This window comes from Petromyzon marinus, chromosome 73 (genome assembly GCF_048934315.1).
Source record: "Petromyzon marinus isolate PM22_M1 ecotype Great Lakes invasive population chromosome 73, UKy_Petmar_22M1.pri1.0, whole genome shotgun sequence".
NCBI lineage: Eukaryota > Metazoa > Chordata > Hyperoartia > Petromyzontiformes > Petromyzontidae > Petromyzon > Petromyzon marinus.
Genome location: NC_133739.1, coordinates 3,451,491 through 3,476,431, shown reverse-complemented (window position 1 = coordinate 3,476,431; position 24,941 = coordinate 3,451,491). Strand labels below are relative to the sequence as shown.

The following is a 24,941-nucleotide window of genomic DNA, read 5'->3' as shown; positions in this document are numbered from 1 at the left end:
AGTTGAATCACGTGGGGGGGGGGGGTGGGGGCGAGGAATTGGGGGGGGCGGTAGCTAGGTCACGACGGAGGAGTCGGGGGACAAACGGGCCCAAGCTGAGTTGCAGCCGCGGACACGGCACTGTGTGGGTTCGTCGGTTCGGGCACGGGGCCTGCGGGGTGAACGCGACCAACTTTTATTGCTTTTTTATTTTAAAACAACAACAACATCAACAACAACATCAACAACAACATCATCAACATCAACAACAACATCAACAACAACAACATCAACAACACAAAATGTTTTATTACTTCGTGAGCAACGACTTCGAACGTTGACGACGGTGGTGGTGGTGGTGGTAGTGGTGGTGGTGGTAGTGATAGTGGTGGTAGTGGTGGTAGTAGTGGTGGTGGTGGTGGCTGTGGTGAAGGTGGTGGTGGTGTGGTAGTCGTGGTGGTGGTGATGGTAGTGATGGTGGTGATGGTGTTGATGGTGGTGGTTGTGGTGGAGGTGCTATTGGTGGAGGTTGTGTTGGTGGTGGTTGTGGTGGTCGTGCCGGGCAGAGATGATCTCCCAAGCGAAATGCTGAGGGAGGGTGGCGTTTGTGCACAGACTGCCCTATATGACATCATAACAACGGTCTGGACCACTGGACGGGTTCCGCAGGATTGGAAGGATGCCCTGGTGGTCCCCCTCTTTAAGAAGGGCGACCGCACAGACTGTAACAACTACAGGGGCATCTCACTCCTTAGTGTGCCGGGAAAGGTCCTGGCAAGGATTATTCAACATCGCCTTGCCAGGCACGCTGAGGAGAGGCTTGCGGAGCCCCAATGTGGTTTCAGGAAAGGGCGGTCCTGCACGGATGCCATATTTTCTGCCCGTCTGCTATATCAGAGGCGTAGGGAATTCCAACAAGACCTACATCTCTGCTTTATTGACCTGGTCAAGGCCTATGATACCACCAGTAGGCCTGGGCTCTGGGTTGTTCTTCGTGCTTTCGGAGTCCCTAACCCTCTGCTCACGATCCTTAAGGACCTTCATGATGGTGAGCGGGCCTGGGTAAAACTACGTGGCCGGGAGTCAGAGCCATTCCCTGTACACCTTGGGGTGCGAGAGGGATGTCCTCTGGCTCCCACATTATTTAACATCTATTTTGACCACGTAGTTCGTGAGACCTTCAATAGCTGTACAGGGGGAATCTCCATTTGGTACAGATATAATGGGAGGCTGATCAATGCCCGGGTGCGGTCAAGGGATGGCTCCCTATTGCTCAACCACGTTATGTATGCCAATGATTTGGAAATAGCTGCTCATTCAGAGGAGGAGTTGGAGACGCTGCTACTGAGACTGGAGCGTGCCACTAAGAGATGGGGAGATGGACACTCAACCCCCACAAATCCCAATCGGTGATGGGGCAGTTGTGGAGAGAGTGGAGAGTTTCCCATACCTGGGCAGTGTGCTTATGACCAGCTCCAGTTTAACAGCAGAGGTCTCACAGAATCAGTCTAGCGGCATTATCTTTTCATTGGTTGCGTAACGCTGTGTGGAAGCTACCTGGTCTGTCGCTCCGCACTAAGCTTCAGGTCTTCTCGGCCACGGTCATTCCCTCAGTTCTCTACACTTGCGAAACGTGGACCCCCTTAATGGAACATCTTTGCCGGTTAGAAACATTTAGGCTGGCCTGCCTACGATCCATCCTGGGTGTAACCAGGCTGGATTGTGTGAGGAACTCACAAATCCTTGAAAGATCTGGCCAAGGTCGCATCGGTGAGCTTCTACAGCAGGCACGGCTGCATTGGCTGGGTCACGTAGCCCGCATGCCCAGCCACCGCATGCCGAAACAGCTTTTGTTCGGCCGGATCGAGGGGGCTAAACGGGCGTGGCACGGGCTAGAGAAGAGATGGAGTGATGTGGTACAGGAGGACGTGGAGCTGAGTGGACTTGCCGATGACCGGTACCAGCGGTGTCAAGATCGGCCTCTGTGGAGGAGGCTCGTGAAGGACGCTACTGGGCAGTTGGAGGCAGTCGCCCTCCAACAACAACGGAGGGCGGAGGAGCGACGCTCACAACAATGAGCGGAGCGCCGGGTGGCTAAAGCACAGCAGGTTGGCACAATAGGGGGCACAGGTGGTGCATCAGCCAGTCATCTCAGTCATCTCAGTCAGTCGACCCGTGGCACCTGCTGGGTCTGCCCCGTGACCTCCTGCCCCCAGCGGGCGTTCGACACTTCACGTGTCGGCCTCAAGGTGCACATGGCCTGGCACAAGCGTCGTGGTGACGTCACCACCACTTAGTGGCGAATGGCGGTTGTTGTTGTTGTTGTGGTGGTTTTGGTGGTGCTGGTCACATCGGCGATTCGGCGACGCAGTAAAGAGAACTCAGAACCGATCTCGATTTGAAGCTTCCGTGACCGCAGAGATGCAGACCCTTTGCGTCTTTCGTTAAAGTCGTCACGTGGTGGGTTATAAAATAAAATAAATCACGACGTTTCGGGCGCAACCCAAGCCGCGCGTGATCAGGCGGGAAAGCCGTGGCCTCCGGCGAGGGAACACCGCCGTGGTTGACGATGCGAGTCCAAGCGACAGCGAGAAAGGCGGACAGCGCAAGAACCATGCACACCAACACGCTTTGATGGTGGTGATGGTGGTGGTGGTGGCGGCGGCGGCGGCGGTGGTGGTGGTGGTGGCGGTGGCGGTGGTGGTGGTGGTGGTGATGGTGGTGGTGGTGGTGATGGTGGTGGTGGTGGTGATGGTCGTGATGGTGGTGGTGATGGTGGTGATGATGGTGATGGTGGTGATGGTGGTGATGATGGTAGTGGTGATGATGATGGTGGTGATGATGGTGGTGATGGTGGTGGTGATGGTGGTGATGATGGTGGTGGTTGTGGTGGTGATGATGATGATGGTGGTGATGGTGGTGGTGATGATGATGATGATGATGGTGGTGATGATGATGATAATGGTGGTGATGGTGGTGGTGATGGTGGTGATAGTGGTGGTGGTGGTGGTGATGATGATGGTGATGATGGTGGTGATGGTGGCGGTGATGGTGGTGATAGTGGTGGTGGTGATAGTGCTGGTGGTGGTGATGGTGGTGGTGATGATGATGATGGTGATGATGGTGGTGATGGTGATGTTGATGTGTAGACCTCGAACACCATTTGGGTCTAGACGAGAGCCGTGTTTCGCTACGCCGCCCGCCTTAGACGGGAAGGTCAATGGAGAAAGGCGGACAGCACAAGAACCATGCACCGTGTTCATACCGTCAAACAAAGGGTGTCCCGATTGGCACGGTCGGCTACATACGGTGCGAAAGAGGTCCAGCGTACACACACACACACTTACATTGCGTGGGTAGGTGGGTGGGTGGGTGAGTGAGTGGGTGGGTGAATGGGTAGATAAGTGAGTAGGTGGGTGGGTGAGTGACTAGGTGAGTGAGTATTTGAGTGGGACACAGACACACACAGAAACACGCTAAACGATAAAGATCCCCCGTATAGCCTTAACAGACTGTAGGGGCAAGTGCTGTTAGCGAGTGGCACCTATGAAGGCCGGAACGGTACACGACGGGGTGGGTGGCCAGCCCCACGCCCGACCGCCTTTGTCTCCCCAGTGGCGATGTTTACACTTCGCACCAGGTACTCATTTGAGGCTGAGTCGACCTAGGGGAGGCCCAGTGCCGGTTCAGAAAATCGTCACTGGTGTTGGCCGTGAGCGAGAATCGAACCCGGGTCGCCAGGTTCATAGCGCAGCGTAGCGCTAACCGCTACACCACCGCTCCCCACACACACAGACAGACACACAGACAGACACGCAGACTCACACACAGACTCACACACAGACACACACACAGAGACACACACAGAGACACACACAGAGACACACAGACACACAGACTCACACACACAGACACACAGACACACAGACACACACACAGACTCACACAGAGACACAACAACAACAACCGCCATTCGCCACTAAGTGGCGGTGACGTCACCACGACGCTTGTGCCAGGCTATGTGCACCTTGAGGCTGCTACCTGAAGTGTCGAACGCCCGCTGGCAGGAGGTCACGGGGCAGACCCAGCAGGTGCCAGGGGTCGACTGACTGAGATGACTGAGATGACTGGCTGATGCACCACCTGTGCCCCCTACTGTGCCAACCCGCTGTGCTTTAGCCACCCGGCGCTCCGCTCGTTGTTCTGAGCGTCGCTCCTCCACCCTCCGTTGTTGTTGGAGGGCGACTACCTCCAACAAAAGCTGTTTCGGCATGCGGTGGCTGGCCATGCGGGCTACATGACCAAGCCATCGCAGCCTTGCCCGCCGGAGGAGCTCACCGATGGGACCTTGCCCAGATCTTTCAAGGATTTGTGAGCTCCTCACACAATCCAGTTTGGTTAAACCCAGGATGGATCGTAGGCAGGCCAGCCTAAATGTTTCTAACCGGCGAAGATGTTCCATTAGGGGGGTCCACGTTTCGCAAGCGTAGAAAAGGGAGGGAATGATCGTGGCCGAGAAGACCTGAAGCTTAGTGCGGAGCGACAGACCAGGTAGCTTCCACACAGCGTTACGCAACCGATGAAAAGATAATGCCGCTCGACTGATTCGGAGTGAGACCTCTGCTGTTCAAATGTAGCCAGTCATAAGCACACTGCCCAGGTATGGGAAACTCTCCACTCTCTCCACAACTGCCCCATCACCGATTGGGAGTTGTGGGGGTGGAGTGTCCGATGGTACAAAATACCCAGGCAGATGCTTAGTTTTGGTGGGGCTGATAGTAAGGCCCCATCTCTTAGTAGCACGCTCCAGTCTCAGCAGCAGTGTCTCCAACTCCTCCTCTGAATGAGCAGCTATTACCAAATCATCGGCATACGTAACATAGTTGAGCAATAGGGAGCCATCCCTTGACCGCACCCGGGCATCGATCAGCCTCCCATTATATCTGTACCATATGTAGATTCCCCCGGTACAGCTATTGAAGGCTTCACGAACTACGTGGTCAAAATAGATGTTGAATAATGTGGGAGCCAGAGGACATCCCTGTCGCACCCCAAGGTGTACAGGGAATAGCTCTGACTCCCAGCCACGTAGTTTTACCCGGGCCCGCTCACCATCATGAAGGTCCTTAATGATCGTGAGCAGAGGGTCAGGGACTCCAAAAGCACGAAGAGCAACCCAGAGCCCAGGCCTGCTGATGGTATCATAGGCCTTGACCAGGTCAATAAAGCAGAGATGTAGGTCTTGCTGGAATTCCCTATACCTCTGCTGTAGCAGACGGACAGAAAATATGGCATCTGTGCAGGACCACCCTTTCCTGAAACCGCATTGGGGCTCCGCAAGCCTCTCCTCAGCGTGCCTGGCAAGGCGATGCTGAATAATCCTTGCCAGGACCTTTCCCGGCACACTGAGGAGTGAGATGTCCCTGTAGTTGTTATGGTCTGTGCGGTCCCCCTTCTTAAAGAGGGGGACCACCAGGGCATCCTTCCAATCCTGCGGAACCCGTCCAGTGGTCCAGACTGTTATTATGATGTCATATAGGGCAGTCTGTGCACAAACGCCACCCTCCCTCAGCATTTCACTTGGGAGATCATCTCTGCCCACTGCCTTTCCTGGTCTCAGACTCCGGATCGCCTTCAGTACTAACTCAACAGATGGCACCTCAGCCAGCCACTCACAGGGGGTGACTTCTTCCAATATGTGAGGCACCGCAGCCTCAGCAGGGTCATTCCCACTTTGTGCCACGATGTTTTCCTGGCTGAGGGATTTTCCCTCCCCTAGGACCTCACAGAATTGCTCAGCAAATCTGCAAACCTGTTCCTAGGGGTCGGAGATTGGGTCACTGTTTTTTCCCCTAATGATGGCAGGTTACTTTTTTGATGGAATTAAATAGACATTTGTGAGCGCAGGCCACTGAGGCAGACTCCATCTCCTCAGCAACCCGCGACCACCACCCATCCTTGCAGCACCTCACGGCTCTCCGAACCTCTGCGCGAAGGCTGCGGTAAGCCTCCTCATTCTCTGACGTGGGATTCTGTAGCCGTTGACAGTGGGCCTGTCGCTTTTTTTCAACCATCCTGAACGACTCCTCTGTCAGCCAGGGTCTCTGGGGAGGTCTGGACCGCGTACCCAAAGCAGCCAATGCAGATGCATAAGTGACAGTCCTAAACCTCGCCCATTTACCCTTGACATCCTCCAGAAACAACGAAAAGCCACTACGTGTGGCCAAGTGGAATGTTCGAACGCTCACTGCGGACGAGAGGCTGTCACTCCTCTGTCGGGAGCTGGACCGGTACCGCCTTAATCTCTGTGGTATTCAGGAGGTCTGGTGGACCGGTTCTGGCTCCTGCCACCATGAGGGGTGGACAGACCTCTACTCGGGGCAGCAGACTGCCAAAACAGGATGTGGCTCTTCTTATGAACAAAAGAATGAAGGGGGCGTGGGAGCGTGGCGGTGAGGTGTGGGAAGCTGTAAGCCCCAGGCTACTTTGGGCTCGCCTTCCCATCAATCAGAGGCGAGGAGTGGTGGTCGTGGTTACTTATGCCCCCACCGAATACGAACATCCGTAGAGGGATGCAGGCAAAGCCGATGAGTCAGATGCCTTCTATGACCTCCTGTCACAGGTGCTGGCTAAAGTGGCCCCTCGGGATAGAGTCATCTTGTTGGGTGACTTCAATGCCCGAGTGGGTCATGATGCTGGCACCTGGTCTGGAGTGATTGGAGGGCATGGGCCAGATCAGCTCAATAACAACGGTAGGAGGCTGCTAGATTTTTGTGCAGCCCATTGGCTTGTAATTACCAACACGCTGTTCCGGCATCGGCGCATCCACACAAAATCATGGATGCATGCGGGGTCCAAGCAAGAACATCTGCTGGACTACACAGTGACGGACCAGCGGATGCGAGCCCATGTCCTTGACACCAGGACCTACCGTGGAGCTGATCTGCCTTCTGACCATCGACTTGTCATCTGTAAGATGCGCCTGCCATTCTTCCACTCCGGTGGTGGGTGTACACCCAGGACCCCATGCCAACCTAAAGTGGCATGGTCTCGGTTATCTGATGAAAGTTGCAAGCGAGAATTCCATCATCGCCTGCGGCTGGGGTTGGCATCGTCCCCCACTCCTCCGGATGTCGACACACAGACACACACACAGACTCACACACAGACTCACACACAGACACACACACAGACACACAAACTCACACACAGACTCACACACAGACTCACACACAGACACACAGACTCACACACAGACACACAGACTCACACACAGACACACACAGACACACACACATACAGACACACACCCCCCCACTCACACCTGCAGATCTCCGTGCCTGGAGCGGCTGGAGCCCGGCCTGCCGCCATAGGCTCCTTCGCTCACCACGGCAGGAGACATCACGGCAGGAGACATCACGGCAGGAGACATCATGGCAGGAGACATCACGGCAGGAGACATCACGGACTCGTGAGACATCACGGCAGGAGACATCACGGCAGGAGACATCACTGCCTCATGAGACATCGCCGCCCCGTGAGACATCGCCGCTACAGGGTGGGGAGGCTCCCAACCTGGTAGGCCCGGCGGCTCTCCCCGAAGCCTCCCGGCCTCCCGGCTCCCCCAGTCCCGCGGGGACGGCCCCGGAGGCCTCCCGGCGTCCCCGAAGACCCCGGCCCCTCCGGCCCCCCCGGCCCCAGCGGCCCCCGCGGGCTCGGCTTGCTGGTACAGGCTGTAGAGCGGCGGAGCTCCGGCGTAGGCCGAAGCCCCGGGGGCTCCTACGAAGTCTCCCACCGCCGGCGGCGGCGGCGGCGGGCCGCTCGGGACCGGAGCGACGCCGCCGCCGGCCTCCTCCTCCTCCCGGCGGGCCGCCGCCGCCGCCGCCGCCGCCGCCCGCCGCCGCCGCCGCCGCCTCCCCCCGGCGCGGCACAGCAGGTAGGCGAACTCGGCTACGTTGAGGGCCAGGCCGAGGCTGGAGGCGGCGAGCATGAGGCGGACGTAGACGGTCTTCTCGGTGGCGCGCGACACGAAGCAGTCGACCACGTTGGGGCAGGGCCACGTGCGGCAGCGGTACAGGTGGCCCAGGGAGAGGCCGAACAGGCGGCCCTGGCCGTAGATGAAGGAGGCCTCGACCAGGGCCCGGCAGGCGAGGCTCAGGAGGTACGAGCGGAGGAGGGCGCCGCGGATGGGGACGCGGCCGTCCGCGGAGACGCGGGGGGGGCCGGGGGGTTTGCCGCTGGCCGAGGGGGCGCTGAGCTGCTTGGATTCCTTGGGGCGGGGGCGGGGAGGCGGGGAGGGAGGGAGGAAGGGACACAGGATGGGTACGATGGAGAGATACCATGGACAGATACAATGGACAGGTACGATGGAGAGATACAATGGACAGATACAATGGACAGATACAATGGACAGGTACGATGGAGAGATACAATGGACAGATACAATGGACAGATACAATGGACAGGTACGATGGAGAGATACAATGGAGAGATACAATGGACAGATACAATGGATAGATGGGATGGACAGATACAATAGACAAATACAATGGACAGATACAATGGACAGGTACAATGGAGAGACACAATGGACAGATGCAATGGAGAGATACAATGGAGAGATACAATGGACAGATACAGTGGACAGATACAATGGAGAGATACAATGGACAGATACAATGGACAGGTACAATGGAGAGATACAATGGACAGGTACAATGGACAGGTACAATGGACAGGTACAATGGAGAGACACAATGGACAGATGCAATGGAGAGATACAATGGAGAGATACAATGGACAGATAAAGTGGACAGATACAATGGACAGGTACAATGGACAGATACAATGGACAGATACAATGGAGAGATACAATGGACAGGTACAATGGACAGATACAATGGAGAGATACAATGGAGAGATACAATGGACAGGTACAATGGACAGATACAATGGACAGATACAATGGACAGATGCAATGGACAGATACAATGGACAGATACAATGGACAGATACAATGGACAGATACAATGGACAGATACAATGGACAGATACAATGGACAGATGCAATGGACAGATACAATGGACAGGTACAATGGACAGATACAATGGACAGATACAATGGACAGATACAATGGACAAATGCAATGGACAGATACAATGGACAGGTACAATGGACAGATACAATGGACAGATACAATGGACAGATGCAATGGACAGATGCAATGGACAGATACAATGGACAGGTACAATGGACAGATACAATGGACAGATACAATGGAGAGATACAATGGACAGATACAATGGAGAGATACAATGGACAGATACAATGGACAGATGGAAGGATTGACAGATACAATGGACAGATACAATGGACAGATACAATGGACAGATACAATAGACAGATACAATGGAGAGATACAATGGACAGATACAATGGACTGATACAATGGACTGGTCGATACGATGGTTGGATATGGCCGGTTGTGAGATCACAGAAGACACTGCCATTGTGAGGTCACAGCCCATTGTGAGGTCAGAGCCCATTGTGAGGTCACAGACCACACTGCCCATTGTAACGTCACAGATCACACTGCCCATTGTGAGATCACAGACCACACTGCCCATTGTGAGATCACAGACGGTGGGGTGGTGGTTGTGTGGTGTGTGTGTGTGTGGTGTGTGTGGTGTGTGTGTGGTGTGTGTGGTGTGTCTGTGTGTATTTCTGTGTGTGTGGTGTCTGTGTGTGGTGGGTGTGGTGTGTGTGTCTCTGTGTATCTGTGTGGCTGTGTATCTGTATGTGTGTGTGTCTCTGTGTATCTGTGTGGCTGTGTCTGTGTGTGTCTGTGTGTGTCTGCGTGTGGTGTGTATGTCTGTGTGTGTGTGTCTGTGTGTAAGTTTGTGTGTGTGTCTGTGTGTGTGTCTGTGTGTGTCTGTGTGTGTCTGTGTGTGTCTATGTGTGTCTGTGTGTGTCTGTGTGTGTGTCTGTGTGTGTATAACTGTGTGTGTATAACTGCGTGTGTATAACTGTGTGTATAACTGTGGGTGCGTGTGTCTGTGTGGGTGTCTGTGTGTGTCTGTGTGTGTCTGTGTGTGTGTCTGTGTGTGTCTGTGTGTGCATAACTGCGTGTATAACTGTGTGTGCGTGTGTCTGTGTGTGTGTGTCTGTGTGTGTGTGTGTCTGTGTGTGTGTGTCTCTGTGTGTGGGTTTGTGTGTGTGTCTGTGTGTGTGTCTGTGTGTGTATAACTGTCTGTGTGTATGTCTGTGTGTGTGTCTGTGTGTGTCTGTGTGTGTATAACTATGTGTGTATAACTATGTGTGTGTGTGTGTGTGCGCGTATAACTGTGTGTCTGTGTGTGTCTTTGTGTGTATAACTCTGTGTGTATAACTGCGTGTATAACTGTGTGTGCGTGTGTGTCTGTGTGTGTCTGTGTGTGTGTCTGTGTGTGTGTCTGTGTGTGTATAACTGTGTGTGTATATAACTGTGTGTGCGTGTGTCTGTGTGTGTGTCTGTGTGTGTCTGTGTGTGTGTCTGTGTGTGTCTGTGTGTGTGTCTGTGTGTGTCTGTGTGTGTGTCTGTGTGTGTATAACTGCGTGTATAACTGTGTGTATAACTGTGTGTATAACTGCGTGTATAACTGTTTGTGTGTGTCCGTGTGTATAACTGGGTGTGTGTATAACTGTCTGTGTATGTCTGTATGTGTGTATGTGTCTGTGTGTGTATAACTGTGTGTATAACTGCGTGTATAACTGCGTGTATAACTGCGTGTGTGTATAACTGTCTGTGTGTGTTTATAACTGAGTGTATAACTGCGTGCGTCTGCGTGTGTATAACTCTCTGTGGGTGTCTAACTGAGTGTAGAACTGCGTGTATAACTGTGTGTCTGTGTGTGTCTGTGTGTGTGTCTGTGTGTGTATAACAACCCCCTACCTCCTCGCGGTGCCGGACGGGCAACTCTGTCGTGGACAGTGCTGTGGGGGGAGTTCCAATTTTGATTGGCTCCTCCCCTCATGGCATATGTGTCCACCACAGGGGCTAAACGGGGGCTCTGGACGGGTGCGAGGGGCTGGTAACCCCTCCACCTTCAATTAATTACCACAAAACCACGAATTAAAGTGAAATATGTAACAACTAAGCTTGTGCCGGAGGCCCCGGGGGGCCAGGCGTCTATGACGTCTCCTGGCCAAACCCCAATTGGCGGAGCCAGGAGATTGAATACCTACCCTCGGGGCTACTCCAGAAACAACGAAAAGCCACTACGGGTGGCCACGTGGAATGTTCGAACGCTCACTGCAGAGGAGAGGCTGCCACTCCTCTGTCGGGAGCTGGACCGGTACCGCCTGGATCTATGCGGCATTCAGGAGGTCCGGTGGACCGGCTCTGGCTCCTGCCACCATGAGGGGTGGACAGTCCTCTACTCGGGGCAGCAGACTGCCAAACAACAGGGTGTGGGTCTTCTTTTGAACAAAAGAATGAAGGGGGCGTGGGAGCGTGGCGGTGAGGTGTGGGAAGCTGTAAGCCCCAGGCTACTTTGGGCTCGCCTTCCCATCAACCGGAGGCGAGGAATGGTGGTCGTGGTTACTTATGCCCCCACCGAAGATGAACATCCGTGGAGGGATGCAGGCAAAGCCGATGAGTCAGATGCCTTCTATGACCTCCTTTCACAGGTGCTGGCTAAAGTGGCCCCTCGGGATAGAGTCATCATGTTGGGTGACTTCAATGCCCGAGTTGGTCATGATACTGGCACCTGGTCTGGAGTGATTGGAGGGCATGGGCCAGATCAGCTCAATAACAACGGTAGGAGGCTGCTAGATTTTTGTGCAGCCCATGGGCTTGTAATTACCAACACGCTGTTCCGGCATCGGCGCATCCACACAACATCATGGATGCATGCCGGGTCCAAGCAAAAACATCTGCTGGACTACATAGTGACGGACCAGCGAATGCGAGCCCATGTCCTTGACACCAGGACCTACCGTGGAGCTGATCTGCCCTCTGACCATCGACTAGTCATCTGTAAGATGCGCCTGCCATTCTTCCACTCCGGTGGTGGGTGTACACCCAGGACCCCATTCCAACCTAAAGTGGCCTGGTCTCAGTTATCTGATGAAAGTTGCAAGCGAGAATTTCATCATCGCTTGCAGCTGGGATTGGCATCGTCCCCGACTCCTCCTGATGTCGAGGGTAAATGGGCGAGGTTTAGGACTGTGACTCATGCAGCTGCAATGGCTGCTTTGGGTACGCGGTCCAGACCTCCCCAGACACCCTGGATGACAGAGGAGTTGTTCAGGATGGTTGAGAAAAAGCGACAGGCCCACTGTCATCGGCTACAGAATCCCACGTCAGAGAATGAGGAGGCTTACCGCAGCCTTCGCTCGGAGGTTCGGAGAGCCGTGAGGCGCTGCAAGGATGGGTGGTGGTCGCGGGTTGCTGAGGAGATGGAGTCTGCCTCAGTGGCCCGTGATCACAAATCGCTATTTAACTCCATCAAAAAAGTAACCTGCAGCGCCACACCTATTACCATCATTAGGGGAAAAAACGGTGATCCAATTTCCGACCCCCAGGAACAGGTTCGCAGATTTGCTGAGCATTTCTGTGAGGTCCTGGGGGAGGGAAAATCCCACAGCCAGGAAAACATCGTGGCACAAAGTGAGGATGACCCTGCTGAGGCTGCGGTGCCTCAAATATTGGATGAAGTCACCCCCTGTGAGTGGCTGGCTGAGGTGCCATCTGCTGAGGAAGTATTGAAGGCGATACGGAGTCTGAGACCAGGAAAGGCAGCGGGCAGAGATGATCTCCCAAGCGAAATGCTGAGGGAGGGTGGCGTTTGTGCACAGACTGCCCTATATGACATCATAACAACAGTCTGGACCACTGGACGGGTTCCGCAGGATTGGAAGGATGCCCTGGTGGTCCCCCTTTTAAAGAAGGGGGACCGCACAGACTGTAACAACTACAGGGGCATCTCACTCCTCAGTGTGCCGGGAAAGGTCCTGGCAAGGATTATTCAGCATCGCCTTGCCAGGCACGCTGAGGAGAGGCTTGCGGAGCCCCAATGCGGTTTCAGGAAAGGGCGGTCCTGCACGGATGCCATATTTTCTGTCCGTCTGCTACAGCAGAGGTGTAGGGAATTCCAACAAGACCTACATCTCTGCTTTATTGACCTGGTCAAGGCCTATGATACCATCAGTAGGCCTGGGCTCTGGGTCGTTCTTCGTGCTTTTGGAGTACCTGACCCTCTGCTCACGATCATTAAGGACCTTCATGATGGTGAGCGGGCCCGGGTAAAACTACGTGGCCGGGAGTCAGAGCCATTCCCTGTACACCTTGGGGTGCGACAGGGATGTCCTCTGGCTCCCACATTATTTAACATCTATTTTGACCACGTAGTTCGTGAAGCCTTCAATAGCTGTACCGGGGGAATCTCCATATGGTACAGATATAATGGGAGGCTAATCGATGCCCGGGTGCGGTCAAGGGATGGCTCCCTATTGCTCAACCACGTTATGTATGCTGATGACTTGGTAATAGCTGCTCAGTCAGAGGAGGAGTTGGAGACGCTGCTGCTGAGACTGGAGCGTGCCACTAAGAGGTGGGGCCTTACCATCAGCCCCACCAAAACTAAGCACCTGCCTGGGTATTTTGTACCATCGGACACTCCACCCCCACAACTCCCAATCGGTGATGGGGCAGTTGTGGAGAGAGTGGAGAGTTTCCCATACCTGGGCAGTGTGCTTATGACTGGCTCCAGTTTAACAGCAGAGGTCTCACTCCGAATCAGTCGAGCGGCAATATCTTTTCATCGGTTGCGTAACGCTGTGTGGAAGCTACCTGGTCTGTCGCTCCGCACTAAGCTTCAGGTCTTCTCGGCCACGGTCATTCCCTCCCTTCTCTACGCTTGCGAAACGTGGACCCCCCTAATGGAACATCTTCGCCGGTTAGAAACATTTAGGCTGACCTGCCTACGATCCATCCTGGGTTTAACCAGACTGGATTGTGTGAGGAGCTCACAAATCCTTGAAAGATCTGGGCAGGGTCCCATCGGTGAGCTCCTCCGGCAGGCAAGGCTGCGATGGCTGGGTCATGTAGCCCGCATGCCCAGCCACCGCATGCCGAAACAGCTTTTGTTTGGCCGGATTGAGGGGGCTAAGCGGGCGCGGCACGGGCTAGAGAAGAGATGGAGTGATGTGGTACAGGAGGACGTGGAGCTGAGTGGACTTGCCGATGACTGGTACCAGCGGTGTCAAGATCGGCCTCTGTGGAGGAGGCTCGTGAAGGATGCTACTGGGCAGTTGGAGGCAGTCGCCCTCCAACAACAACGGAGGGCGGAGGAGCGACGCTCACAACAGCGAGCGGAGCGCCGGGTGGCTAAAGCACAGCAGGTTGGCACAGTAGGGGGCACAGGTGGTGCATCAGCCAGTCATCTCAGTCAGTCGACCCGTGGCACCTGGGTCTGCCCCGTGACCTCCTGCCAGCGGGCGTTCGACACTTCACGTGGCCTCAGGGTGCACATAGCCTGGCACAAGCGTCGTGGTGACGTCACCGCCACTTAGTGGCGAATGGCGGTTGTTGTTGTTGTTGTTGTGTGTATAACTGCGTGTATAACTGCGTGTGTGTCTGTGTGTATAACTGTGTGTGTGCGTGTGTGTGTCTGTGTGTGTATAACTGCGTGTGTATAACTGTGTGTGCGTGTATAACTGCGTGTATAACTGTGTGTGTGCGTGTGTGTGTGTGTCTGTGTGTGTATAACTGTGTGTGTGTGTATGTCTGTGTGTGTGTGTATATAACTGTGTGTGTATAAATGTGTGTGTGTATGTCTGTGTGTGTGTGTATAACTGTGTGTGTGTATAACTGTGTGTGTATAACTGCGTGTATAACTGTGTGTGTGTATGTCTGTGTGTGTGTATAACTGTGTGTGTGTATGTCTGTGTGTGTATAACTGTGTGTGTGTATAACTGTGTGTGTGTATAACTGTGTGTATAACTGTGAGTGTATAACTCTGTGTGTATAACTGTGTGTGTGTATAACTGTGTGTGTGTATGTCTGTGTGTGTGTATAACTGTGTGTGTATAACTGTGTGTGTATAACTGTGTGTCTGTATAACTGTGTGTGTGTATAACTGTGTGTGTGTATAACTGTGTGTGTGCGTGTGTTACGTGTGTGTGTGTCTGTGTGTATAAATGTCTGTCTGTGTGTATAACTGTGTGTGTATACCTGTGTGTATAACTGTGTGTGTATAACTGTGTGTGTATATAACTACGTGTGTATAACTGTGTGTGTATATAACTGTGTGTGTGTGTATATAACTGTGTGTGTGTATAACTGCGTGTATAACTGTGTGTGTATAACTGTGTGTGTGTGTGGTACATGTGTGTGTGTGTGTCTGTGTGTATAACTGTGTGTGTGTATAACTGTGTGTGTGTATAACTGTGTGTGTATATCTGTGTGTGTGTATAACTGTGTGTGTATACCTGTGTGTGTGTATAACTGTGTGTCTGTGTGTGTGTGTATACCTGTGTGTGTGTATATAATCGCTTGCGGCTGGGATTGGCATCGTCCACGACTCCTCCTGATGTCGAGGGTAAATGGGCGAGGTTTAGGACTGTGACTCATGCAGCTGCAATGGCTGCTTTGGGTACGCGGTCCAGACCTCCCCAGAGACCCTGGCTGACAGAGGAGGTGTTCAGGATGGTTGAGAAAAAGCGACAGGCCCACTGTCATCGGCTACAGAATCCCACGTCAGAGAATGAGGAGGCTTACCGCAGCCTTCGCTCGGAGGTTCGGAGAGCCGTGAGGCGCTGCAAGGATGGGTGGTGGTCGCGGGTTGCTGAGGAGATGGAGTCTGCCTCAGTGGCCCGTGATCACAAATCTCTATTTAACTCCATCAAAAAAGTAACCTGCAGCGCCACACCTATTACCATCATTAGGGGAAAAAACGGTGATCCAATCTCCGACCCCCAGGAACAGGTTCGCAGATTTGCTGAGCATTTCTGTGAGGTCCTGGGGGAGGGAAAATCCCTCAGCCAGGAAAACATCGTGGCACAAAGTGAGGATGACCCTGCTGAGGCTGCGGTGCCTCAAATATTGGAAGAGGTCACCCCCTGTGAGTGGCTGGCTGAGGTGCCATCTGCTGAGGAAGTATTGAAGGCGATCCGGAGTCTGAGACCAGGAAAGGCAGCGGGCAGAGATGATCTCCCAAGCGAAATGCTGAGGGAGGGTGGAGTTTGTGCCCTATATGACATCATAACAACAGTCTGGACCACTGGACGGGTTCCGCAGGATTGGAAGGATGCCCTGGTGGTCCCCCTTTTTAAGAAGGGGGACCGCACGGACTGTAACAACTACAGGGGCATCTCACTCCTCAGTGTGCCGGGAAAGGTCCTGGCAAGGATTATTCAGCATCACCTTGCCAGGCACGCTGAGGAGAGGCTTGCGGAGCCCCAGTGCGGTTTCAGGAAAGGGCGGTCCTGCACAGATGCCATATTTTCTGTCCGTCTGCTACAGGAGAGGTGTAGGGAATTCCAGCAAGACCTACATCTCTGCTTTATTGACCTGGTTAAGGCCTTTGATACCATCAGTAGGCCTGGGCTCTGGGTCGTTCTTCGTGCTTTTGGAGTACCTGACCATCTGCTCACAATCATTAAGGACCTTCCTGATGGTGAGCGGGCCCGGGTAAAACTACGTGGCCGGGAGTCAGAGCCATTCCCTGTACACCTTGGGGTGCGACAGGGATGTCCTCTGGCTCCCACATTATTTAACATCTATTTTGACCACGTAGTTCGTGAAGCCTTCAATAGCTGTACCGGGGGAATCTCCATATGGTACAGATATAATGGGAGGCTAATCGATGCCCGGGTGCGGTCAAGGGATGGCTCCCTATTGCTCAACCATGTTATGTATGCTGATGATTTGGTAATAGCTGCTCAGTCAGAGGAGGAGTTGGAGACGCTGCTGCTGAGACTGGAGCGTGCCACTAAGAGGTGGGGCCTTACCATCAGCCCCACCAAAACTAAGCACCTGCCTGGGTATTTTGTACCATCGGACACTCCGCCCCCACAACTCCCAATCGGTGATCGGGAGGTTGTGGAGAGAGTGAAGAGTTTCCCATACCTGGGCAGTGTGCTTATGACTGGCTCCAGTTTAACAGCAGAGGTCTCACTCCGAATCAGTCGAGCGGCAATATCTTTTCATCGGTTGCGTAACGCTGTGTGGAAGCTACCTGGTCTGTCGCTCCGCACTAAGCTTCAGGTCTTCTCGGCCACGGTCATTCCCTCCCTTCTCTACGCTTGCGAAACGTGGACCCCCCTAATGGAACATCTTCGCCGGTTAGAAACATTTAGGCTGGCCTGCCTACGATCCATCCTGGGTTTAACCAGACTGGATTGTGTAAGGAGCTCACAAATCCATGAAAGATCTGGGCAGGGTCCCATCGGTGAGCTCCTCCGGCAGGCAAGGCTGCGATGGCTGGGTCATGTAGCCCACATGCCCAGCCACCGCATGCCGAAACAGCTTTTGTTTGGCCGGATTGAGGGGGCTGAGCGGGCGCGGCACGGGCTAGAGAAGAGATGGAGTGATGTGGTACAGGAGGACGTGGAGCTGAGTGGACTTGCCGATGACTGGTACCAGCGGTGTCAAGATTGGCCTCTGTGGAGGAGGCTCGTGAAGGATGCTACTGGGCAGTTGGAGGCAGTCGCACTCCAACAACAACGGAGGGCGGAGGAACGACGCTCAGAACAACGAGCGGAGCGCCGGGTGGCTAAAGCACAGCAGGTTGGCACAGTAGGGGGCACAGGTGGTGCATCAGCCAGTCGTCTCAGTCATCTCAGTCAGTCGACCCGTGGCACCTGGGTCTGCCCCGTGATCTCCTGCCAGTGGGCGTTCGACAATTCACGTGGCCTCAAGGTGCACATGGCCTGGCACAAGCGTCGTGGTGACGTCACCACCACTTAGTGGCGAATGGCGGTTGTTGTTGTTGTTGTGTATAACTGTGTGTGTGTATGTATAACTGTGTGTATAACTGTGTGTCTGTGCGTGTATAACTGTGTGCCTGGGTATTTTGTAACCTCGGACACTCCACCCCCACAACTCCCGATCGGTGATGGGGCAGTTGTGGAGAGAGTGGAGAGTTTCCCATACCTGGGCAGTGTGCTTATGACTGGCTCCAGTTTAACAGCAGAGGTCTCACTCTGAATCAGTCGAGTGGCAATATCTTTTCATCGGTTGCGTAACGCTGTGTGGAAGCTACCTGGTCTGTCGCTCCACACTAAGCTTCAGGTCTTCTCGGCCACGGTCATTCCCTCCCTTCTCTACGCTTGCGAAACGTGGACCCCCCCTAATGGAACATCTTCGCCGGTTAGAAACATTTAGGCTGGCCTGCCTACGATCCATCCTGGGTTTAACCAGACTGGATTGTGTGAGAAGCTCACAAATCCTTGAAAGATCTGGGCAAGGTCCCATCGGTGAGCTCCTCCGGCGGGGAAGGCTGCGATGGCTGGGTCATGTAGCCCGCATGCCCAGCCACCGCATGTCGAAACAGCTTTTGTTTGGCCGGATTGAGGGGGCTAAGCGGGCGCGGCACGGGCTAGAGAAGAGATGGAGTGATGTGGTACAGGAGGACGTGGAGCTGAGTGGACTTGCCGATGACTGGTACCAGCGGTGTCAAGATCGGCCTCTGTGGAGGAGGCTCGTGAAGGACGCTATTGGGCAGTTGGAGGCAGTCGCCCTCCAACAACGGAGGGCGGAGGAGCAACGCTCACAACAACGAGCGGAGCGCCGGGTGGCTAAAGCACAGCAGGTTGGCACAGTAGGGGGCACAGGTGGTGCATCAGCCAGTCGTCTCAGTCAGTCGACCCGTGGCACCTGGGTCTGCCCCGTGACCTCCTGCCAGCGGGCGTTAGACACTTCACGTGGTCTCAGGGTGCACATAGCCTGGCACAAGCGTCGTGGTGATGTCACCGCCACTTAGTGGCGAATGGCGGTTGTTGTTGTGTGTGTATAACTATGTGTGTATAACTCTGTGTGTATAACTGTGTGTGTATATAACTGTGTGTGTATAACTGTGTGTGTGTATACCTGTGTGTGTATAACTGCGTGTGTATAACTGTGTGTGTATAATTGTGTGTATATATCTTTATCTGAGTGTGTGTATATATCTTTATCTGTGTGTGTGTATGATATATCTTTATCTGTGTGTGTATATATCTTTATCTGTGTGAGTGTGTGTATATATCTTTATCTTTATCTGTGTGTGTATATATCTTTATCTTTATCTGTGTGTGTGTATGATATATCTTTATCTGTGTGTGTATATATCTTCATCTTCATCTGTGTGTGTGTATATATCTTTATCTTCATCTGTGTGTATGTATATATCTTTATCTTTATCTGTGTGAGTTTGCGCGCGCCTCCTCACCTGCCTGACGACGTGCAGCACGTGCCCCAGGTAGGCGAGTGCGGGCGTGGACACGGCGATGACCTGCAGGCCCCAGTAGCGCACGTGCGAGATGGGGAACGCCGTGTCGTAGCAGACATTCTCACAGCCCGGCTGCTGCGTGTTGCAGCTGAAGTCAGACTGCTCGTCACCCCACACCTGCGGGCGGGGGGGGAGGGGGGGCCAGCGTTGTGACGTCACGGGGAGGGGAACGTGAAGGGGGGAGGGGCCAGCGTTGTGAGGTCACGGGGGAAGTGGGAGCGCGAGGGGTGGAGGGGCCAGCGTTGTGAGGTCACGTGGCGCGTGGGAGCGCGAGGGGGGGAGGGGCCAGCGTTGTGAGGTCACGCGGCGCGTGGTAACGCACAGGGGGGCGTGGCTAGCGTTGTGAGGTCACGCGTGGGGGGAGCGTGAGGGGGGCGGGGCCAACGTTGTGACGTCACGCGGGGCGGGAACGCACAGGGGGAGGGGCCAGCGTTGTAAGGTCACGGGGGGGGGCGGGAACGCAAGGGGGGCGTGGCCAGCGTTGTGAGGTCACGCGGCGCGTGGTAACGCACAGGGGGGCGTGGCCAGCGTTGTGAGGTCACGGGGGAAGTGGGAACGCACAGGGGGGGGGGCGTGGCCAGCGTTGTGATGTCACGCGGGGGGGAGCGCGAGGGGGGCGGGGCCAGCGTTGTGACGTCACGGGGGGGAGCGTGAGGGGGGAGTGGCCAGCGTTGTAAGGTCACGGGGAGTGGGAACGCACAGGGGGCGGGGCCAGCGTTGTGACGTCACGGGGGGAGCGTGAGGGGGGAGGGGCCAGCGTTGTGAGGTCACGGGGGGGGGGGAGCGAGGGGGGAGGGGCCAGCGTTGTGAGGTCACAGCCACGACCCGCCGTGGCCCTCAGGGTCGCGACCTGTGACCCCGAGGGTCACAACCTGTGACCCTCAGCGACCCGCCGTGAACATCAGGGTCACGACCTGTGACCCTCAGTGACCCGCCGTGTCCCTGAGGGTCACGACCTGTGACCCTCAGTGACCCGCCGTGTCACTGGGGGTCACGACCTGTGACCCTCAGTGACCCGCCGTGTCCCCGAGGGTCACGACCTGTGACCCTCAGTGACCCGCCGTGTCCCCGAGGGTCACGACCTGTGCCCCTCAGTGACCCGCCGTGACCCCGAGGGTCACGGCCTGTGACCTCTCAGCGACCTGGTCAGCTCCAGCGGTGAGCACGAGTATCCGCAGGACAAAGAGGACGCTGAGCCAGACGCGACCCACAGCGGTGGAGTGCTCCTGGGCAGAGTCCAGGAGTGAGCCCAGCAGGCCAAAGTCTCCCATAGGTCTCTGGAGACACACGGGGGGAGAGAGACACGGGGAGACACGGGGGAAGACACGGGGAGAGACGGGGAGACACGGGGGGAGACACTGGGGGAGACACGGGGGGAGACACGGGGGGAGACACGGGGGGAGACACACGGGGGGAGACACGGGGGGAGACACGGGGGGAGACACGGGGAGAGACACCGGGGGGAGAGAGACACGGGGAGACACGGGGAGAGACGGGGAGACACGGGGAGACACGGGGGGAGACACGGGGGGAGACACGGGGAGAGAGAGACACGGTGTGAGAGAGACACGGGGAGACACGGGGGGAGACACACGGGGGGAGACAGACACGGTGTGAGAGAGACACGGGGAGACACGGGGAGACACGGGGAGAGACACGGTGTGAGAGAGACACGGGGAGACACGGGGAGACACGGGGGGAGACACGGGGGGAGACACGGGGAGACACGGGGAGAGACGGGGAGACACGGGGAGACACGGGGGGAGACACGGGGAGAGAGAGACACGGTGTGAGAGAGACACGGGGAGACACACGGGGAGACAGACACGGTGTGAGAGAGACACGGGGAGACACGGGGAGAGACACGGTGTGAGAGAGACACGTGGAGACACGGGGAGACACGGGGAGACACGGGGGAGACACGGGGAGACACGGGGGGAGACACGGGGGGAGACACGGGGGGAGACACAGGGAGACACGGGGAGAGACGGGGAGACACGGGGGGAGACACGGGGGGAGACACGGGGGGAGACACGGGGAGAGACAGACACGGGGTGAGAGAGACAGAGACACGGGGAGAGACACGGGGAGACACGGGGAGACACGGGGAGAGAGAGAGAGAGACAGAGACACGGGGAGACACGGGGAGACACGGGGAGAGAGAGATAGAGAGAGACACGGGGAGAGAGAGACAGAGAGAGAGACACGGGGAGACATGGGTAGACAGACAGAGAGACACGGGGAGATACGGGGTGAGAGAGACACGGGGAGACACGGGGAGAGAGAGATAGAGAGAGACACGGGGAGAGAGAGAGACACGGGGAGACACGGGGAGACAGACACGGTGTGAGAGAGACACGGGGTGAGACACGGAGAGAGACACGGGGAGACACGGGGAGAGAGACACACGAGGAGAGAGACACGGGGAGAGAGACACGGGAAGAGAGAGACACGCGGTGAGAGAGACAGAGAGAGACACGGGGTGAGAGAGACAGAGAGAGACACGGGGAGAGAGAGACACGGGGAGAGAGAGACACGGGGTGAGAGAGACACGGGGAGAGAGAGACACGGGGTGAGAGAGACAGAGAGAGACACGGGGTGAGAGAGACAGAGAGAGACACGGGCTGAGAGACACGGGGAGAGACACGGGGAGAGAGAGACACGGGGAGAGACACGGGGTGAGGGAGACATGGGGAGAGAGAGACACGGGGAGAGACACGGGGTGAGAGAGACACGGGGTGAGAGAGACACGGGGAGAGAGACACGGGGAGACATGGGGAGACACGTGGTGAGAGAAACACGGGGTGAGACACGGGGTGAGAGAGACACGGGGTGAGAGAAACACGGGGAGAGAGAGACACGGGGAAAGACACGGGGAGAGAGAGACACGAGGTGAGAGAGACAGAGAGAGACACGGGGTGAGAGAGACAGAGAGAGAGACACAGGGTAAGAGAGACAGAGAGAGACACGGGGTGAGAGAGACGGAGAGAGACACGGGGTGAGAGAGACACGGGGTGAGAGAGACACGGGGAGAGAGAGACACGGGAGAGAGAGACACGGGGTGAGAGAGACAGAGAGAGACACGGGTTGAGAGAGACACGAGGTGAGAGAGACAAGGGGAGAGAGAGACACGGGGAGAGAGAGGCACGGAGTGAGAGAGACACGGGGACAGAGAGACACGGGGAGAGACACGGGGAGAGAGAGACACGGAGTGAGAGAGACAGAGAGAGACACGGGGTGAGAGAGACAGAGAGAGACACGGGGTGAGAGAGACACGGGGTGAGAGAGACACGGGGAGAGAGAGACACGGGGAGAGAGAGACACGGTGAGAGAGAGACACGGGGAGAGACACGGGGAGACACGGGGACACGGTGTGAGAGAGATACGGGGAGACACGGGGGGAGAGAGACACGGAGAGACACGGGGAGACAGAGACGGTGTGAGAGAGACAGGGAGAGAGACACGGGGAAAGAGAAACACGGGGAGAGAGAGACACGGGGAGAGAGACACGGGGAGAGAGACACGGGGAGAGACACGGGGAGAGACACGGGGAGAGAGAGACACGGGGAGAGAGACACGGGGTGAGACACGGGGAGAGAGAGAGAGACACGGGGAGAGACACGGGGGAGAGACACAGAGAGAGAGACAGGGAGAGAGACAGGGAGAGACACGGGGAGAGAGAAACACGGGGTGAGAGAGAGACGGGGAGAGAGTCACCCTGGTGGACTATGTAGTGAGTTAGAGTCACCCTGGTGGACTAAAGAGTGAGTTAGACTCACCCTGGTGGACTAAAGAGTGAGTTAGACTCACCCTGGTGGACTATATAGAGTTAGAGTCAGCCTGGTGGACTATAGAGTGAGTTAGAGTCAGCCTGGTGGACTATAGAGTGAGTTAGAGTCACCCTGGTGGACTATAGAGTGAGTTAGAGTCACCCTGGTGGACTATAGAGTGAGTTAGACTCACCCTGGTGGACTATAGAGTGAGTTAGTCACCCTGGTGGACTATAGAGTGAGTTAGAGTCACCCTGGTGGACTAGAGAGTGAGTTAGAGTCACCCTGGTGGACTATGTAGTGAGTTAGAGTCACCCTGGTGGACTATAGAGTAAGAGTCACCCTGGTGGACTGTGTAGTGAGTTAGACTCACCCTGGTGGACTATAGAGTGAGTTAGAGTCACCCTGGTGGACTATGTAGTGAGTTAGAGTCACCCTGGTGGACTATGTAGTGAGTTAGAGTTACCCTGGTGGACTATGTAGTGAGTTAGACTCACCCTGGTGGACTATAGAGTGAATTAGAGTCACCCTGGTGGACTATAGATTTAGTTAGACTCACCCTGGTGGACTAGGGAGTGAGTTAGAGTCACCCTGGTGGACTATTAGTGAGTTAGAGTCACCCTGGTGGACTATAGAGTGAGTTAGAGTCACCCTGGTGGACTATAGAGTGAGTTTGACTCACCGTGGTGGACTATAGATTGAGTTAGAGTCACCCTGGTGAACTAGGGAGTGAGTTAGAGTCACCCTGGTGGACTATAGAGTGAGTTAGAGTCACCCTGGTGGACTATGTAGTGAGTTAGAGTCACCCTGGTGGACTATATAGTGAGTTAGAGTCACCCTGGTGGACTATATAGTGAGTTAGAGTCACCCTGGTGGACTATAGAGTGAGTTAGAGTCACCCTGGTGGACTATGTAGTGAGTTAGAGTCACCCTGGTGGACTATAGAGTGAGTTAGAGTCACCCTGGTGGACTAGGGAGTGAGTTAGAGTCACCCTGGTGGACTATAGAGTGAGTTAGAGTCACCCTGGTGGACTAGAGAGTGAGTTAGAGTCACCCTGGTGGACTATGTAGTGAGTTAGAGTCACCCTGGTGGACTATAGAGTAAGAGTCACCCTGGTGGACTGTGTAGTGAGTTAGACTCACCCTGGTGGACTATAGAGTGAGTTAGAGTCACCCTGGTGGACTATGTAGTGAGTTAGAGTCACCCTGGTGGACTATGTAGTGAGTTAGAGTCACCCTGGTGGACTATGTAGTGAGTTAGACTCACCCTGGTGGACTATAGAGTGAATTAGAGTCACCCTGGTGGACTATAGATTTAGTTAGACTCACCCTGGTGGACTAGGGAGTGAGTTAGAGTCACCCTGGTGGACTATTAGTGAGTTAGAGTCACCCTGGTGGACTATAGAGTGAGTTAGAGTCACCCTGGTGGACTATAGAGTGAGTTTGACTCACCGTGGTGGACTATAGATTGAGTTAGAGTCACCCTGGTGGACTATAGAGTGAGTTAGTCACCCTGGTGGACTATGTAGTGAGTTAGAGTCACCCTGGTGGACTATATAGTGAGTTAGAGTCACCCTGGTGGACTATATAGTGAGTTAGAGTCACCCTGGTGGACTATAGAGTGAGTTAGAGTCACCCTGGTGGACTATGTAGTGAGTTAGAGTCACCCTGGTGGACTATAGAGTGAGTTAGAGTCACCCTGGTGGACTATAGTCACCC

The 24,941-nt window shown here is 55.1% G+C and overlaps 1 protein-coding gene across 1 annotated transcript in view; it reads right to left on the bottom strand.

The window, feature by feature from the left end:
* Positions 1 to 170: 170 nt before the first annotated feature.
* Positions 171 to 24,941, bottom strand: part of LOC116957378 (gap junction Cx32.2 protein-like) — a 26,505-nt gene continuing 1,734 nt past the window's right edge. Inside the window, exons 2-4 of the mRNA XM_076055854.1 lie at positions 20,595 to 20,729; positions 19,393 to 19,569; positions 171 to 8,248 (exon numbers count right to left, since the gene is read on the bottom strand). Coding sequence (XP_075911969.1) covers positions 7,298 to 8,248; positions 19,393 to 19,569; positions 20,595 to 20,723 — 1,257 coding nt within the window. The 5' untranslated portion in view covers positions 20,724 to 20,729 and the 3' untranslated portion in view covers positions 171 to 7,297. The remainder of the gene's footprint in view (positions 8,249 to 19,392; positions 19,570 to 20,594; positions 20,730 to 24,941) is intronic.